The sequence below is a fragment of the Salvia miltiorrhiza genome, chromosome 8, assembly GCF_028751815.1.
Source record: "Salvia miltiorrhiza cultivar Shanhuang (shh) chromosome 8, IMPLAD_Smil_shh, whole genome shotgun sequence".
In the NCBI taxonomy this organism is placed as follows: domain Eukaryota; kingdom Viridiplantae; phylum Streptophyta; class Magnoliopsida; order Lamiales; family Lamiaceae; genus Salvia; species Salvia miltiorrhiza.
This window is the reverse complement of record NC_080394.1, coordinates 51,878,214-51,896,080: the sequence shown is the minus strand read 5'-3', so window position 1 is coordinate 51,896,080 and position 17,867 is coordinate 51,878,214. Positions and strand designations below refer to the sequence as shown.

General features: G+C 38.7%; 2 protein-coding genes across 5 annotated transcripts; both read left to right on the top strand.

Moving 5' to 3' along the window:
• Positions 1–8,039: 8,039 nt before the first annotated feature.
• LOC130998972 (uncharacterized) lies at positions 8,040–11,862 on the top strand. Its single transcript, XM_057924421.1, has 10 exons — positions 8,040–8,428; positions 9,427–9,563; positions 9,649–9,822; positions 10,129–10,365; positions 10,450–10,550; positions 10,638–10,710; positions 10,829–10,897; positions 11,072–11,179; positions 11,347–11,472; positions 11,585–11,862. Exons 1-10 carry the CDS (start codon positions 8,110–8,112, stop codon positions 11,777–11,779), a joined length of 1,539 nt encoding a protein of 512 aa, XP_057780404.1. The 5' UTR covers positions 8,040–8,109; the 3' UTR covers positions 11,780–11,862.
• Positions 11,863–14,971: 3,109 nt separating this feature from the next.
• Positions 14,972–17,847, top strand: LOC130998970 (uncharacterized). 4 transcript variants are annotated; one of them, XM_057924419.1, is made up of 7 exons: positions 14,972–15,090; positions 15,187–15,382; positions 15,783–15,854; positions 16,338–16,412; positions 16,859–16,985; positions 17,100–17,225; positions 17,361–17,847. In XM_057924419.1, exons 2-7 carry the CDS (start codon positions 15,198–15,200, stop codon positions 17,502–17,504), a joined length of 729 nt encoding a protein of 242 aa, XP_057780402.1. In that variant the 5' UTR covers positions 14,972–15,090; positions 15,187–15,197; the 3' UTR covers positions 17,505–17,847. The 4 variants fall into 4 exon arrangements, with proteins under 4 accessions (XP_057780402.1, XP_057780401.1, XP_057780403.1 ...); XM_057924418.1 differs by having other exon boundaries at positions 17,100–17,847; XM_057924420.1 differs by having other exon boundaries at positions 15,057–15,382.
• Positions 17,848–17,867: the final 20 nt, after the last annotated feature.

Genomic DNA, 17,867 nt, shown 5'->3' with positions numbered 1-17,867 from the left:
TTCGAGAGAATAGGAGAGGAGAGAGAAGTTGGGTCGGTGGTGCGTTGACTGCGTTGTGCTGCTGCTAGGTTTTTTTTTTAGTTTTTATAATCTTAGTCTTTTATTTTAATTAAAACTCTAATTACTGCTAAATTATTAAAGCTCATTTAAATTAGGGCTAAAATTCATAAAACCCATGAATTTTCGCAGCACATATGTATAGAAATTCCATAAATCAGTTAGTTTGGATACACGCTCGCCTCGCGATGTGAGGCGCCGCCTCACCACCTCGGACCGCCTCAACGGGGTGGAGGCGCGCGTTCAGGGGGAAGGAGGTAAACGCCGCCTGCCAAACAAGAACCTACCGCATCGCTTCAAGGCGGCGTTTAAGCGTTGTTTCTAATCGTTTTTTAAAACATTGGCTACATGAACAATGTAGTAGGAGTTGTCCACTTTCCAATATCAGGCAACAACAAGTAAATTTAAAATAAGTTCAAAAATTACAAAGTTACCTTTTGCTGATCAGAAATAAAAGTAACTCCTAGACCATCCTCCATTCCTAACTCTTCAAGCAATATCTTTAGAAACCATCTCCAACAGCTTTCATTTTCAACTTCTACCACAACCCAAGCAATTGGAAACATTTGGTTGTTTCCATCATTGGCAATTGCACACAAAAGCTGCCCTCCTAGATGTGTCTTCAAGAAACAGCCATCTAACCTAATTATTCTTCTACAACCTTCCATAAACCCCTTCTTTAAAGCACTAAACCCTATATAATGCCTTAAAGATTGTGTCCTCAGTTAGTAGCTCATATCTTCTCTCTCTATCCACTCTCATCAATTCACTGATGTAAGATCTCAACATTCCATAATGATGAGTTACAATCCCCCTCAACATGCGAAGTGCCTTCTCCTTGGCTCTATACAATCCTCATTTAGATGGCTGAATTGCATACTTCAAATTAATGTCATCCTGCAGCTAAATCACATTCATTTTGAGGCATGAACCTAAACATGTTCATGTACTATTTAGCAATCCACTTATAGTTGGCAAGTGATAACACTCATATTTCCATGGTTTTTAATGTTCTTATGATGTTAATTTTATAGGGAATTGAGTGTTTGATTATTGTTTTGTGCTTAAATTGTTTTATCTTGTGAAATATGATACTTGCTCGTACTTTGGTGATTTTTACAGATATATGAAGTTCAAATTTGGACTATTGGTCTTGATGAAAGTTGTATATCATCGCGATACGAGTTCGTAGGCGCAAACGGTTCGCAAATCCGAGTTTGGACGAGAAAGATATGGCCAGAAAAAAAAGTCGCGTGCAACAATAAATAGTGTCCGACGGGAATTTTTCGAATTTTCGGAAATTTTCAGGATTTCCGGATTTTATCAGTATTTTCGAGTTCTGTACTGTATTTATCCATTGTGCCTATATATAGGTCCTTTTCCTGACCTATTAGACACATCTCTTCACCCATTTTCTTTCCATTTTCATATTTTTCAGTTCTAGCTTAGAATTTTATAGCTTTCATAGATTACATATATTTTCTGCAAGATTCAAGATTGCAGTTGTTCTTCCTGAATTCTTTCCGGATTTTATCTATTTTATTTATTTATATTATTTTCTTTTATTTATGCTTTTGATTTATTTTCTGATGTTTGGCTAGTTCTTTTATCTGAACCTAGGGTTTGTACATAGTTGATTGAATATGTATGCTTGATTTATTGATATCAATTTCAGTGGCGGAGCTACCGCTTAAGCAAGTGGGGCAATTGCCCCCCTCAGTTTTTTTAATATAGCTAATATATTCGTATATATATGTGTATAATTATAAAAAAAAAATTAATTCTTGACCCACCAAAATTTTGACAAAAAAGGGGCAAAGTTTTTGCCCCCAATCTTTAGGGGCCTGGCTCCGCCCCTGATCAATTTGCCCTCCAGCTTGTGATTCATGATTCCTGGTGCTTGATTTCTAGTGAATTACCTTATCAATAATTTACATGTGTAACTATTCAGTTTGAGTCTTGAATGTGATGATTGTTCAGCTGATTCAAGAATGCATGATATAGTGTTAGCCTTGAGTCTTGAATGCGACAGGTGAAGCTATAAGAAGCTATTCTTTGTATGTTGTTGGGAGTTAATTTATTCATTTGAGTCTTGAATGTGATAAGGGATTTATTAATCTACGTTTATAGGTGTTCGTTAGAGAAGCTTATGAATAGTGTTGTGATCTTTCATCAGGGCTAGATTAAATTGATAATTGAATTAATAGGTTGAATGCAGGTGTTTGATTAATGGCAGTACATCCCTAGGGTGTGTGTATATATTTATACAATTTCAAAACCTGGCTATCTTCTTCGAGCGGTTCTCGATCAAAGGCGCGACGATGTGTGGAAAAGAGAAGAGGGTTGGCGTGCAGCGGTTGGGGCGGTGACTGGCGATGCCGCAGCGTGGAAAAGAGGGATGGCGTGCAGTGGTTGGGGCGGCGACTGGTGACGCCGCAGTGTGGAGAGAGGAGGGGTGGCGTGCAGCGGTTGGGGCGGCGATTGGCGACGCCGCGGCGTGGAGAGAAGAGGGGTGGCGTGCAGCGGTTGGGGTGGCGACTGGCGACGCCGCGGCGTGGAGAGAAGAGGGGTGGCGTGGATGACACAGGGGTGGCATGCAACGGATTTTTGGTGAAGAAGAAGACAGCTACAACGATTTTTTTCTAATTGATATTAGGGCTTTTTGTGTGATTTTGTTATTTGAGTAATTTTAAATTAATATATATTCCACATCAATATTATGTGTAAATTTAAATTCACATCAGCGCCACGTCAACTTTCCGGTCACCGGAGCTAAAAATCGTGGAAAAATGAACGACTAGTTCAATTTGTGATAAAAATGAAATTTTTTAAAATTATGGGAAAAGTGAAAGTCGGGCAAAGTTGGTGATATTTGGTGCAATTAACCCATTAATTTTAAACTACTCAAATAACAAAATCACACAAAAAAGCCCTAATATCACTTGAATTAGAAAAAAAATCCCTAAGAATCGGCTGTCTTTTTCTTCAACAAAAATCGACCGTCTTCTTTTCCTCCATCCCAATCTCGTCGGCCGCCACTCATCAAGCAGCCACCCATCTCGTCGTCGGGGCGCTGTGGGCCATCGACACCCACCGCCGCCTGTCTTCCATCGCGCCGCCAGCCGTTGGTCTTCATTCTCGCCACCCACCCGCTGTGGGACGGCTAACTCCGCCGCCGACGGCTGAAATCGCCAAAGCTCCGCCGTCCTCCGTCCCCAAGCTCGGAAATATATAATTCTGGGTGCGTGGGTGAGAATAAAAAACATTAAAATAAATTATGGGCAAAAATAAGAATTTCGGGCAAAGTTCGTATATTTGGTGTAATAAAAAAAAAACGTAACTTTTTCAATCGCCGGAGTGGAACATGTGTGGCGTTTGCCGGTGAGGCCAAATCATCATCGCCACGTCAACTCCCGATATGAGAGAAAAAAAATCGTGGGAAAAATGAACGACTAATTCAAATGTGACAAAAAAGGAAATTTTAAAAAATTATGGGAAAAATGGAATTCGGGCAAAGGGTGAGATTGTGGTGCAATAACCAGTATTATTATTATTCTTAGGATTAGTATTAGTATGATTATATTATGATTATATATTATGATTGATAGATTCGAGACGATAGTACTACTATGACGTATTACTATGACGATATATACTATCTATAGACGATGATATTACTATTATTACTATTATTATTATTATTACTATTACTATTACTATTACTATTACTATTACTATTACTATTACTATTACTATTACTATTACTATTTATTATTATTATTATTATCATCATCATCATCATCATCATCATCATCATCATCATCATCATCATCGTCATCGTCATCATCATCATCATCATTATTATCAGCAATATTTTTATTGGATTGTGCACTGCACACGTCCATTGCTCTCTCCTTCTAAGTCCGGAGCGAGTCTTGAAGGCGCGATATAGGAGAGGCTCGGCCAAGTTCGGTACGCATTGCTCTACGAGCCTCCCACTACGGATGCTCTGATAATACAAAATGCTCCATTCATCGTCGGAAAATAATTCTATAAAAGGACAACACATATTTTAATAAAAATAATTGTGTTATAGGTGGAGAAAAAATCTCATTTAAAAATTAGTGTTAATAATGATAATTAATTGTATTTAGTTCTATTGTGAATTAAGAAAAAAGTCTCAGTATATAATAAAAAGTTTTAAAAAATACTCCCTTCGTCCAAGTTTAATAGTACACGGAGTGTTGACTAGTTCTATTGTGAATGGCACTACTCGAAGGATGGTCGGTATTCTGTCAAGACTGCTTATAACTTGGCTAGTTCTCTAGTCCTTGATGATACTCATAAGGTCGATGGGCGGTGGCGACAACTTTGGAGTGTTGACGTACCGCCAAAGGTTCGTCATTTTCTTTGGCGAGCAACCCGGAATAATCTCCCCACTAAGGAGAAACTTCTTACTCGCGGTGTTTCGGTTGGAGGTGAGTGCGCAATTTGTAAGAGTGGGTACGAGAATCGGTGGCACACCTTCTTCGGTTGTCCCTTTGCCGAAGATTGCTGGCGTGAGAGTCACCTTTCTGATGTTTTGGGTGTGATTTTGGGTAGAAGTGATTCCTTTGTGCAAGCTCTTTTCTCGATTTTAGAGGAGTTGACGGGAGATCAACGGGTGCATACCTGTATGTTGCTTTGGCAGTTCTGGAGGGATAGAAACTCCATGGTTTGGAAGAATATTATTCCTACCTCTTCGCGCTCCGTGGGGGCTGCTTTGTCCTACAGACAAGAGTGGCTGATTGCGCGGAAAGTTGTTGGGATGAAGAGCAGTCCTCGTTCACAGCAGCCTTCCTGCTTAGGCTGGCACCCTCTTCCGAGTGGCTCGGTTCACTATGGTGTGGATGCGGCTTTCTTCAGTGATTTGGACTCGGTAGGTATTGGGATGGTACTTCGTGATCATGTTGGTGGTTTTATCAGAGGTATCTCACTAAGGTTGGCTGGTATGAGAAGTGTTGAAGAAGGTGAACTCATTGGCATCAAAGAAGCGTTGTCATGGGTTAAAGGCCTCAGTTTTGCTCATGGAGTTCTGGAATCTGATTGCAAAAGCGCCGTTGATATGATCAGCACGGGGGTGAGAAATATTTCAGAGGTGGGGGCTATTGCTAGTTTTGTCGTGGCGAGCTGTTATCTATTCCTGATTTTAGTATTATGCATGTCAATCGTGATAAGAATGCTATCGCTCATTGTTTAGCGAAAGCTGCGAGAGATTTTTCTACACGTTATGTTTGGAATGAACCTCCGACCTTTGTGGTGGGTCATCTCCATATACCATGTTCATGTGAATAATATTATCTCTCTCGTTCCCTCAAAAAAAAAAAAATAGTACACGGAGCCTAAGCATTAAGAAATTTGAAGAAATTAATACTCCTTATAATAAAAATAGGAGAGAAAAAGTAAATTTGTGAATAAGTATGAGAGAAAAATGAAGATATTATTTTGTAAGTGAAAGAACATATAATTTTACTTTTTATTTATATTTGTATATAAAAATATATATTTTTTAAAATATATTTTATATTTATTTATATTTAAAATTAATTTAATATTTATATCTATTTATTCATTTAAATATTTCGTTTAATTTCGATGTTCGTCAAGCATCCACAAATGGACGTACTAGTTTGAGATAAATAATGCGTTGTGTGGAAATATTTATTATATACTCCCTCCGTCATTATAAAAAGTATCAATTTGATAGCACGAGTTTTAATAAAATAGTTGAATGTTGTGAGTGAAGTAAGAGTCTCACTTTATTGTGAGTGGAAAATTTATGAAAGTATATTTGATATATTTTATGAGGACAGACAAAAATGACAAATTAAATACATTTTATAAGGACGAATAAAGTATATTTTTCCATTTTAAGAAGTGATCAATTCAATAAGGATGTCCAAATAAGAAAATATAAACTAGTAAATTGGGACCCAGAGAGTAGAACTGTAGAAACTAGAAAGTGATTGATTTTTATAGAATATATTTTGAAATAAATTACTCCCTCCATCCCAACGAAAGCGGTGCGTATTCCTTTTTGAGCTGTCCCAACGAAAGTGGTGCATTTCCTTTTTTAGTAATAATTTTACACTACAGATATTGTGGCCTCACACACCTTTACACACTTTTACATTACAATCTTATTCTCCTTAAATCTCGTGCCGAAAAGAAGCGTGAGACCAAGGAAGTAAAATTTAAAATCATTTTAGCAATTAACCTTAAATTTTGAAGAGTTAATTGCCTATAAATACACGAACTATACTCAAATTTTGGTTTTTGACCAAATCTATTTTTTTGGTAAAAAAAAGGGAAAATTGCACCTAAATACACAAACTTTGCCGAAAATCCATATTTGACGCGAAGTTAGGAATTTATATTTTAATACACCAATTTAAGAAGTTGTTCAATTTTGACATATTTTTCAATTCCGGCGACCGGCATTCTGACGTGAACACCGGAATGCCACATCATCACCACGTCACACACACACACACACTCCACTCTCTCTCTCTCACACCCCACTCTCTCTCTCTATACACGTCACCTTTCACTCCCGTTCCCCCGTCGGACCCTCCCCCCCCTCCCCAGAACTGCGTCGCACTGCCGCCGTCGAGCCCCACAGGGCCTCAGCCGCAAACCCTCCCTCCCCCCGTCGGACCCTCCCCCTCCCCAGAACCGCATCGCACCCGCCGCCACTTCCCCCACCACCCGCAGCCCAAAATCGACTCCGCTCTCTCTGACCTCCGACATCAACAGCAGATCCTCGCTGCCTCCGTGCTTGTACTCCCTCGATCCTGAGTCACGCTGCCGCCGCCGCTGCTCACGGCCAAGCACAGACCCTAGATCTGCAAATCTGTGCAAACCAAAAAAAACGATGGTGGTGGAGATTTGGTGACGGTGGATATGACGTTTTTGGTGGTTATGGTGGAGGTGAGGGAAAACGGTGGTGGTGGGAAATCCGGTTGGTTTGGTTGGTGGAGGTGGCGGGTGCGCCGCGATTCTGGGGAGGGGGAAGTGGCTGACGGCGGGAGGGAGGGTTTGTGGCTGTGGGGCTCGACGGCGGTGGTGCGACGCGGTTCTGGGGAGGGGGAAGTGGCTGACGGCGGGAGGCTGGGCTCGGCGGCGGTGGTGCGACGCGGTTCTGGGGAGGGGGAGGGTCCGACGGGGGGAGGGGTGAGGTGACGTGTAGAGAGTGAGAGAGTGGGTGTGTGACGTGGCTGCGACATTGGCATTTCGGCGTCCACGTCAGAATGCCGGTCGCCGGAATTGAAAAATGTGTCAAAATTGAACAACTTCTTAAATTGGTGTATTAAAATGTAAATTCATACTTCACGTCAAATATGGATTTTCGACAAAGTTTGTGTATTTAGGTGCAATTTTCCCTAAAAAAAATACATAAATTTTTATATTTTTGGAATTTGACCGGAGCTGAAAGTTTGTCGGCTAATAAATTGATTATCTGAATTCTGATGGGCAATCCGAAGGTACCATTGGAAAGCTCTTAATGTTATCTTTCTAATGATACTTATATTGTTGGGTTTTTATAATCGGAAGTAGTAAAAAAAATGGCATGAAAGTCGAGGTCACAAAATTCTATATTTTTTCCTTTTTTTAATCACTTTCGGTTACCAAAACCCAACAATATAAAATCATTAGAAAGACAACGTCAATAGCTTTTCAATTGTACCTTCAGATTGACCATCAGAATTCAGACAATCAAGTTATTGGCCAACGAACTTTTAGGGTCATGTCAAATTTCAAAAAATTAAAAGTTTATGTATTTTTTTGACCAAAAAAATAGATTTGGTTAAAAATTAAAATTTGGGTATAGTTTGTGTATTTATAGCAATTAATTCAATTTTGAATAATCTTTTAATCACGATTTGCCGAAAATAATCCCAACGACCTTATCCTGCACACCTCCACACTCAGCAACTCCCCCTTCTATCTCTCTCAGTCTCAAGTCAAACGTCAGTCAGTCATCACGAATCCACGAGCTATAAAACTAAAAGGATGCGAGCACTCGGGGCACCCCTATTATTGCTAGCGCCACTCCACTACTTTCGTATTTCCCCGTCTCCTCCATATTTGCGCACGCTCTCGCCATCTCCACCCCGGCCTCTGGTCAATTTTTTCTACTTCTACTCCTCAGCAAGACCGATCGCCGGAATCGTATCATCAATGGCCGCCGCCGGCGAACGCGTCACGAGCGAGTGGTTCTCGGTGCCGGACCTCCGGCTCCGGAACCACAGATTCACCGTGCCTCTCGATTACTCTCTCAGTGAACCTGCATCGCCGAAGATCTCCGTCTTTGTCCGCGAAGTCGTTGGTGGTAATTACTGATTCTACTGCTAGAGAACTGAATATCGCTGCTGCCGCTGTGTGTTGTTATTGTTGTTTGTTGCGGTGAAGTGGATTTGTTGATTGAATTTTGTTGCTTTGACTTGTTTGTTTCGGATTACTTTTCCCCTAGGAATTGCGGCATTTGTGTTTTTTTATTTTATTTTATGTCAATTCGTTTTGCAAGTGTTTGAAGAAATGAGGCGATCAGCTGTATGTGTTCATCTGCATTGCATATACTGAATAGTTTACTGTTAATGTACTTCAAGCAGACAAAAAAAAAACGTAAATAGTGGATTGGCTTTGATTATTGGAAATATTTATTTAAACTTTTAATCTTCATTTGAATTAAAATTCAAATGATTATGACTTATGAGTAAAGCTAATTTTGGCCAAAACCAGAACTGAAGTAAGAACATTTTCCTTGCTTCTTTAATTCCCAAGTGCAATTACTTAATTCAATACTCCTAAGAAGTACTAGTTCAATATCTCAAAAGGAAAAGGTTCTAGTTCAAATATGTTTTATGTAAAATCAATCTACGTGAAGAGTTTTTGTTATGTGCAGTATTCCAAAATGGATCAATGAGATATATTATGTGTCATGACTGCATTGCATGATGGATGTGGGAGTCGTGTACATATATAGTTGAGAGTTTTGGTGTATTGGGTTGATACAAATCAGAGAGTACAATAGCTGTTAGATGTTAGCTTCATCTTTCCATGTTTTCATGAAAATCTGCCACGGACCAGGATTTAGGTTTCACATGTTTATTGTGTTTCCAGCTGAATATTTATTTTCTACCTTAAGATTAGTTCAGCCTCTTCAAGAGATGGATCGTTGAACATTCACTTTCTCCTCCCTCCCACTTATGAACTTTTTTTGGACATTACCCAAGTCTCCAATATGGAAGTATAATTGACCAATGCTTTTTACATGCTTCTCCTCATTGGCCATTCAATACTGGTGATTGATGATCATTGCACTCACAGTTGGGAAGGAAGAACTAGACCTCCCCTTTTTACTGTACTTGCAGGGAGGGCCGGGTTTTGAGTGCATGCGACCATCTGAAGCCGGTGGATGGATAAGCAAAGCATGTGAAGAGTATCGCGTTGTTCTACTGGACCAGGCATGTTTTGAAGCACCTGTTAGATTCCTGGTGTGTGTGCTTGGTACGTTCTGTCTTATGTTCTGCTGAAATGTTTAAATTTCAGCGAGGAACGGGCTTATCGACACCTTTAACAACATCATCGATGTCTCAATTTAAATCTGCTGAGAAGTTGGCTGACTACTTGAAACATTTCCGAGCTGACAACATAGTGAGAGATGCTGAATTTGTACGCAAAAGGCTTGTCCCTGATTCTAGGCCATGGACAGTGTTGGGACAGGTAAGAAAGTGCCTTCTTTTTAATTAGAATAGGCTTATCAACAAAAGCATGTATATGCGTAATCAGACACTTTTTTTATCACACTTCATTTACTAGAAAACTAAAATCTTGTTATACCTGTGTCAATCCACAAGAGAAAGATGCCCATACAAAGTACTGCCACAAATTTTTAGAGAAAGATAACCCTTTTATTCTTCCGGTTAGTTTTTATTGAATGAATATTTTGGTGTGATGCAAATATCTTATTTTGTATTAATATGTACCTTTTAACTTTTCATCATGACAGTCGTCCCTGTCTCCCTGCAGAGTTATGGCGGCTTTTGTGCAGTAACTTACCTGAGTTTTGCTCCACAAGGACTGAAACAAGTCCTTTTGACTGGTGGAATCCCTCCGATAGGAAGTGGATGCACTGCAGATGCTGTTTACAGAGCTTGTTTTGATCAGATTGTGAAGCAAAATGAGAAGTATTACCAGAGGTTTCCTCAAGATATACATATTGTTCAAGAAATTGTAAAATATTTAGCAGAATCTGAAGGTGGTGGGGTGAGAAGATTTCTGAACTTTATCCTTTCCCTTCAGAAAATTTCCGTCTCTTATCCTCACCCTTTCCCTTGTGTTTGCATAAAGGTACCTCTTCCATCTGGTGGCATCTTAACACCACGAGGGCTTCAGCTTCTGGGTTTGTCGGGTTTAGGATCAAGTACTGGTTTTGAACGTTTGCATTATATGTAAGTCTGCCCTCAATACCTTAATTCCTAAACCTCTTGATGTGCTTTTTGGAATATTAATTGCTTCTTTTTCACTGTTGCCCATAGGTTTGAGAGGGTATGGGATCCTACATTAATTCCAGGTGCCCCAAAGAGAATTAGCTACGTCTTTCTAAATGCAGTAAGTTCAGAAAAGCAACTAAAACATCTGACAGCTGTGTGCTTAAGTGTGATTGTGATATTGGTCTGTGTAATATTATTGAATCAATATATTAACTTATTAATTTGTTCATATGCAGTATGAGAAGTGGTTGGATTTTGACTGTAATCCTCTATATGCTCTCATGCATGAGTCCATTTACTGTCAGGTAAAGGCGTTTCTTGTTGGGAATATTTGGCTTTTATCCAAAATATACAGGCGTTCTTTATGTTGTTCAATATAGTATTATTTTTTTAACTATGCACTTACAATAAGAAAATTCCTTTGCCGCTTTTGATTATGCATCCTTTATGATCAAATTTAATTCTGGGATGTTTTTAAGGGTGCTTCTTCAAGTTGGTCTGCTCACAGAATAAGAGCTGAAAATGAGAGTCGGTTTGATGCAATGAAGGCCGTCAAAGAAGGACGTCCAGTGCTGTTTACTGGAGAGGTACGAAACAGAAGCATTTTCACTAACCACTATTCAAAAGTTCAAACATAAAACAGTGATCCACACTCCTCATTTTTCAAAGGATAATTCCTGTTAACACCTTTCTTCCCCCTCTTTCAAGCATATGGATTGAGTAGATTTAGCCTTTGGTTCTTGCGTCTCTGCAGATGATTTTTCCATGGATGTTCGATGAGATGCATGCCTTGAAGCCTCTCAAAGACGTTGCTCATTTATTGGCAGAGAAAAAGGACTGGCCTCCTTTGTACGACGTTGCCACATTGAAAAATAACAAGGTCTGCTGCCCTGCATTTTACTTTTGATAGTTAGGGCTGTTTTGTGATATCGTCTCCTTGTACCATGAGCGATGAGACAGGCAGTGCTGAGATGTGTTTTGGTCGAATGCAGGTCCCCGTTGCTGCTGCTGTTTACTACGAAGACATGTACGTAAACTTCAAGCTTGTGATGGAAACAACTCCTCAGATAGCAGGGATCAGATTGTGGATCACAAATGAATACATGCATTCTGGTCTCAGAGATGGAGGTGGCCACGTTTTGGATCATCTACTAGGTTTGCTCAAAGGGAAAAAGCCTCTATTTTAGTTTCTTTTTCTTTTTCTAAATCTTTGACATTTTTACATACTTTGAAAATAATAAAAACTAGAACGCGAGATTTTCTTGTTACACTTAGTGTTTCAATCGCAAAATTAAGTAGTTTTTTTCTCGTAATAAATTCGGTTGTGATTTTGGAATTCCACCGTACATGAACTATGAACATCTATTTATTAATAGGATAAATATTGAAGAGCCCACAACCATTACCAATCCAACGTGGCACCCTCACAATTAAGCTTTTTCTTCATCCTCGATTCTACCTTATACGCCTTCAAATTCAGCTGTTATGTTCTCTCGCTTTGCATTTTCTTTCATCGTCAATCTCTCAGCGGATCTCACGAAGCTCAGAGATTTTCCTCGCCCTTGATCTCAGCATTCAAATTCGTTGATCACTGAAACAATCTTCGTCGCCATGTCCATCTACAGATTCACGAACTAGTTTGTGATATGAGCACGTAAATGGAGCACAAGGTTTGATAAAAACGAATTTAGAAGCGAATTTCTGTAATTATTATGATTTTTTATAGCTTAGTGGATTGAATTCAGCAGTCGTGCTGTTAGTGGATTGGATGTGAAGTCCGTATTGTCATGTGACTTTTGGTATTGAGTCTTATAGACTACTCCCTCCGTCCCACTAGAATTGACACTTTTGAAGTGGACACGGAAATTAAGAACAAATGGTTAAGAGTGTAAAGTAGGTACGGTCCACTTATTTTATGTGTGTAGAGAATATAAGGACCACATACCATTTTATGAAAGTGTCAATTCTAGTGGGACAAACAAAAAAGGTAAGTGTGCCAATTTTTAATTTAATCGCAATTATATCCGGTCCACCGCCAATAAGCCCAACAATTAAAGAGTATAACAATTAAACTACAACAATAAAAGACCAAAAAAAAGAATACCTAATTTAAACTATTCACGCCCAAATTTTAGGCGGTGCCGCTGTTCTTCATCTTCACTCTTCACACCCATTTCGCCGTTCTTCATTGATCTTATTTTCCTTAAGTCCATTTCGCAGAACTATTGCAGCCATCTCGCCGCCGCACGGCCAGCTCCGTCCCTTTCTTCTTTTGCAGCAACTGCAGGCACGACACGTCTCCCTCTTTCCTTGTTCTCTCCGCCTTTCTTTCACTCTTTGTCTCTCTTGTAGCCTCGCATCTCTCTCGCCTATCACTCATTGCCGTACGTACTATCCTGCCTTCTACAGCAGTAGCAACGACACCGCTCAGGCATACCATGGCTCCACCTCAGGCTCAGCTCTTCCATGCGGCCTTAAAATCAGCAGCCGACACGTAATTTATGCCTTCAAACATCCTTTTTCCTTCTAATTCTCTTTCTCCATCCACGAATTTTGAATACTTCAAAGCTGTAAAAAATTTAGAAGCGTGTAATTTTTTCAGAAAAGAAGTGCAGAGAAAATTGTGAAATAGTAGATGAACGTTATTAGTATTTATAAATTGTAAATCTGATGCCCTATAACAGTTTGTTACCGTTTTGAGTAATGGGTTGTTGTAGTTCATTTGCTAACTAGCGTAGTGGGTTGTTCATTGGTAGTCCTCGAATGCAAAATAAAGAAAATATGGGGTGTGGAAAAACTGAATAAGAGAGAAAATTTGGTGTCAAAAAATGTAAGTTAGAATTATTTTATAAATAGATAAATAGATTTAATATATATGTGGATACTGGATCGTGGGTTAATTTGAAATTGCTACTTTGTTATGGACTGAATCGGTTTTTGCTCTAAAGTGCCTGCCTTCTTGTTCTTGCTCTTCCTTTGTGCTGGAACCATCTCTGTGAATGGGAAAATCCCAATTTTACCATGAAACAACACACTCCCATCTGGTGCAAAGATGGGTCTGCACACAGCGCACATGAACATCACTTTTGTGATGAATTTTTTCGATTTGCAAGTTCTGTGCGGTTCAGCCTCGTCGGGTGTTAAACCTTTGAGAAGTTTTGGTTATATAAAACCACTTCTCATCGATATGCATTGTGTTGTGCATGCTTTTGAATTGAAGAATCTTGAGGATTCTATCATATTCAATGGCTTCGAGAGAGAATCTCAAACGTAACAGCTTGTTAGGAGCAGTTAAGTCAGGTTTAATTGCACTAGTGTGAGCTCTGATCAAACCTTTGTTAACCCATCTCCCGACTGTACTTTTACTGCAATTTATTCCAACAACAAGCCTTCTAATTGTGCTTCTCTTGCTAAACTCCAAGCTTGATATGAGCTCTAAGTCAATTTGCACTCTTTTTCTTCTTGGTTTTTGAATTTTTGTGCTTATTGAATTAATATGCTCACCATTGTCATGTTGTTTCCTTGCTGCAGCCCATAGCCGACTCACGGTCTGTCGAGAGCACCCAAACTTGATGATAGCTTCTTGGATCTTCCCTCGTTTCGGCTTCCCGTTGTTGGAATTGTGAAGAAGGCACTGCATAATCGTGTTTCTCTCGACCGTAGTTAAATCGGGCCTTCTCATTTTTTAAAGTTTTGGAAGTTGTATCTTTTGGTTTGATAGCTTTTGTAAATTTTCAGACTTGAAAATCCTAATCTCAGCCAATTAAAGGCTTTTATAGAAGCCTTAGGAAGATATTAGAGGGAAATTTGAACTTTTGGTAAAAGTGTTATGAAAAGTTGGTCACTTTTTTAGCTTTGCCACAACTTACCTTTGTTTCATCATTTATGTTTCATTATTTATTTTGTTAAACTGTTCTCCAGGATTTTGAAATTTAGGAAACAAAAAAAAATAAACATGTTTTTTATTTAATTAAATTAATTTTAGATTAATTAATTAATTAATTTATTGTAAGTCAACATTTAATTTAAAGTCAACAATAATTAGTAATATTAACAACATCCTTAAACATGTCCTATTTATCCATCTACTTTAACTCTCATTAGTTCCCGTGCCGAAAAGAAACAGGCCATGAATAGCGGGAGGGAGGGAGTAATAGTTTGTTTCAAAAAAATAAAATAATCTTTTCTCACAACAAATTATGGGCTCCACCACTTTGTATCAGTTTTCTGTGTCAATTTTATCTTTTAATATTTTTTTTAATAATTGTCGAACAATAATGAGCCATTATCAATTGGACAAAATGAGTAATATATTTTAAAAAAATATAAATATAAATATCCCAATTGTAAATAACACATGAAGACGAGTTCAAACTAATTAAAGCAAATATATGGACATTTAGATTTTGAAAAAGTTTTCATAATTTTTTTAAAATGAAAAAAAAAAAGTTTTCATAATTAAACGAAAAGGTTGAGGAGCATCCGAAGCCGGTTGCCGGTAAAACCCTCACCTCATCTTCCTCCACCCGTTAGGGTTTTAGAATCTCGCCCTTTTCAGCTTGAAATTCTCATTAGCTCGTGTTATCGATTTCAGATTCGGAGGAAATGCTCCGAACTGCAGCGTATTCGAGGTTACTAGCACGGCCGTTGCTGGTGGCTGAGCGTGGCCTCTGTACATCGGCGCCCAAGATCGGCGGCGCCGAGAAGATCGTTGCTGCCGTACTGTTCGAGAGGCTTCCGGTTGTGGTGCCGAAAATCGATCCGGTCGTATATGCATTTCAGGAATTCTCGTAAGCATTTCTTTGTTTTGATTCGCTAAATTTAGTTGCCTGTTCTAGTCATCTGGAAATTTAACATCTTCAGCAGTAAGTTGGAATGGGAGTGCTATTTCTCTAATTTTATGTCGTTTGTTAGAATAGCGTATTGCTCAAACTAGTGAGGTTGGAAGTTGCAATGAATCGATAATTTTGGTTAAAGAAATAGGATTCTATTACGCGAGTAAAGATTGGAGGTGATATTTTTGTTTGTTTTCTTTGGAGGCATTGGGAGGGAATAATCGGAGTTGTTAATCTCTGTAAGAATGAGTGGTTGGATGTATACAGAATTTTGATTCCGCATTCATTATCAGTTGAGACGTTATTATAAATTTGTAATGAATGTATGATATTGGGAGCTGGGGTTTGAATTTAGGTTCCGATGGCAACAGCAGTATAGACGAGAATATCCTGATGCGTTCTTGCAAAAATCTAAGTCTAACACAAGGTACATTTTCTCTTTTCCTTTCTGGATTGCCATATTTAAAATGGCTCTTCAATAGGTCTGTAGTTTGTAATCAATCTTCGTCAACAAATGCTAGTGGGAGATAAATGTTCTAATGTTGGCATTTTTAATCTCAAATATTCATTTTATTCTCTGTTATATGACATCTTTGTCTTCTACATATAGAATAAAGAACTGTTGAAGACCTAATCTAGAGCATTCCTTGAATGTCTTGGATAGAGTTTGGGATGATTTCTTAGTCTCCAATGTTACTCAACAAAAGTGCTTGGCACAAATGCTGATAAAATATAGTTATGCAATAGTGTGTTTTTGGTTGGAGCATGTAAATTCAAGAAAAGTTTATTATATGTCAAAGATGAGTAGCATCAGATTGTTGGATACATCAAATATGGCATGTTTGCTTTGCTGTCTGTTTTGTATGTATACTTGTTGGCAATTGTTTATATGGACTATTATGACATGCAGAGGACCAGGAAAACATGATATTGACTATACTCCGGCTCCACGGATCACTGAAGCAGATAAAACCAATGATAAAAGGTAATGCTCAATTGCTCATTGCTGTAGTATATATTTGCCTTAAGAAATTCATGTTGGAGAGTATTGGAGCCTTGGAGGTGATTGCTTGTAAATCTTACTACTTAATGAGATTGGATAAAACCTTTCTGGTTTTCTCCTTCTAAGTGCTGAAAGTAGAATCCCTGAGCCTTTTTCTCTTCCAGATGAATCTCGTATTAACGGGTCCCTCTTATAGTTCTGCAAATGAATATTATGTTGCTCTTTAGTATTCAGGTGGTTGTCTTCCAATTTTACTGGTTTTTCAGAGAGACATTGATATATGGTTTCTACTGGTTTTTCAAAGAGACGTTGGTATATGGTTTCCGCACAATGCCGTTATAAATTTTTCAACTGTGTTTTGTAGGCGACGATGTGCATCACTGCATAAGATAGTGTGCACTAACAAGTGTGTCTTTATTATCATACAGGTCATTGCAGAGAGCACTTGACCGAAGGCTCTATCTTCTTTTATATGGTTCTTCATATGATTCTAATGGAACACCAGTCTGGCACTTTCCTGAGAAGGTTTACGAGTCTGAACCAACACTACGCAAGGTAATTCTGCTTCCACCTTAGAATTATGGTTCATCATGTTTTCCCCTTGTCTGGTGTTTCTGGTTTTTCGAAGTGTTTAGTAAAAAAAAATTGTCGGAATTGAAATATTTGCAGTGTGCGGAATCTGCTTTAGAATCTGTGATCGGAGATCTTTCAAAAACTTATTTTGTTGGAAATGCTCCAATGGGCCATACAGTTATACAGCCTGCAGAAAATGACAAGGTCGATGCATCTCTCAAGGTACTCGCCTTGTCTTTTTGCCAGCCACGTCTTTTTGTTATCTCATTCCAATTTTGCTTATATATGGAAGCCAAGACACCATTCATAAAGGTGGCATATTTTGCTAAATATGTGAAGTATTTTGTCCTTTGTCAGCGATTCTTTTTCAAAAGTCAACTCATCGCCACCGGCAAGCTCAATGTCGGAAAGTGTGAAGATCACTTATGGGTGACGAAGGATGAGCTATTGGAGTATTTTCCTCAGCATGGTGAATACCTCAACAAGATGATCATCAGCTGATATTTTTGCTGCTCTTTGCTTTTGTAGCTTTTTGATGAACTTCAGACGAAAAGATGATGAACTGTTTGATGTGTTGATACGACGGTGTTGTCGGAGTTCTAAATTTTGGAGTTTAACTAGGTTTTGATGTGACTGAGCCCGGGATCAAGGTATTTTAGTTGTTTCAAGAAATGTAATAATTATTGTAGGCTTATTATGCCTATAGTTCTTGGAATCCAGAAATTGCTCTCTAATGTGAAAAATATGGGGAAATCTAGTGATTTTGATTGCAACCCATTTGAATTTGTATCTAACTTTCAAAGACGATTGTCTTGTTTGGTTATGAATCTGAATCTTTGAAAAATGGTTATGGATTATAGCCTA

Bases quoted from the DNA above. Each gene is read 5' to 3' on its own strand.
- LOC130998972 (XM_057924421.1), top strand. From the start codon at position 8,110: ATGCGAGCACTCGGGGCACCCCTATTATTGCTAGCGCCACTCCACTAC. The intron at 10,366-10,449 runs GTGAGAAGATTT...GTTTGCATAAAG, and splicing joins CAGAATCTGAAGGTGGTGGG to GTACCTCTTCCATCTGGTGG. The intron at 10,551-10,637 runs GTAAGTCTGCCC...TGTTGCCCATAG, and splicing joins TTTGAACGTTTGCATTATAT to GTTTGAGAGGGTATGGGATC.
- LOC130998970 (XM_057924418.1), top strand. From the start codon at position 15,198: ATGCTCCGAACTGCAGCGTATTCGAGGTTACTAGCACGGCCGTTGCTG. The intron at 15,383-15,782 runs GTAAGCATTTCT...GTTTGAATTTAG, and splicing joins TATGCATTTCAGGAATTCTC to GTTCCGATGGCAACAGCAGT. The intron at 15,855-16,337 runs GTACATTTTCTC...TATGACATGCAG, and splicing joins AAATCTAAGTCTAACACAAG to AGGACCAGGAAAACATGATA.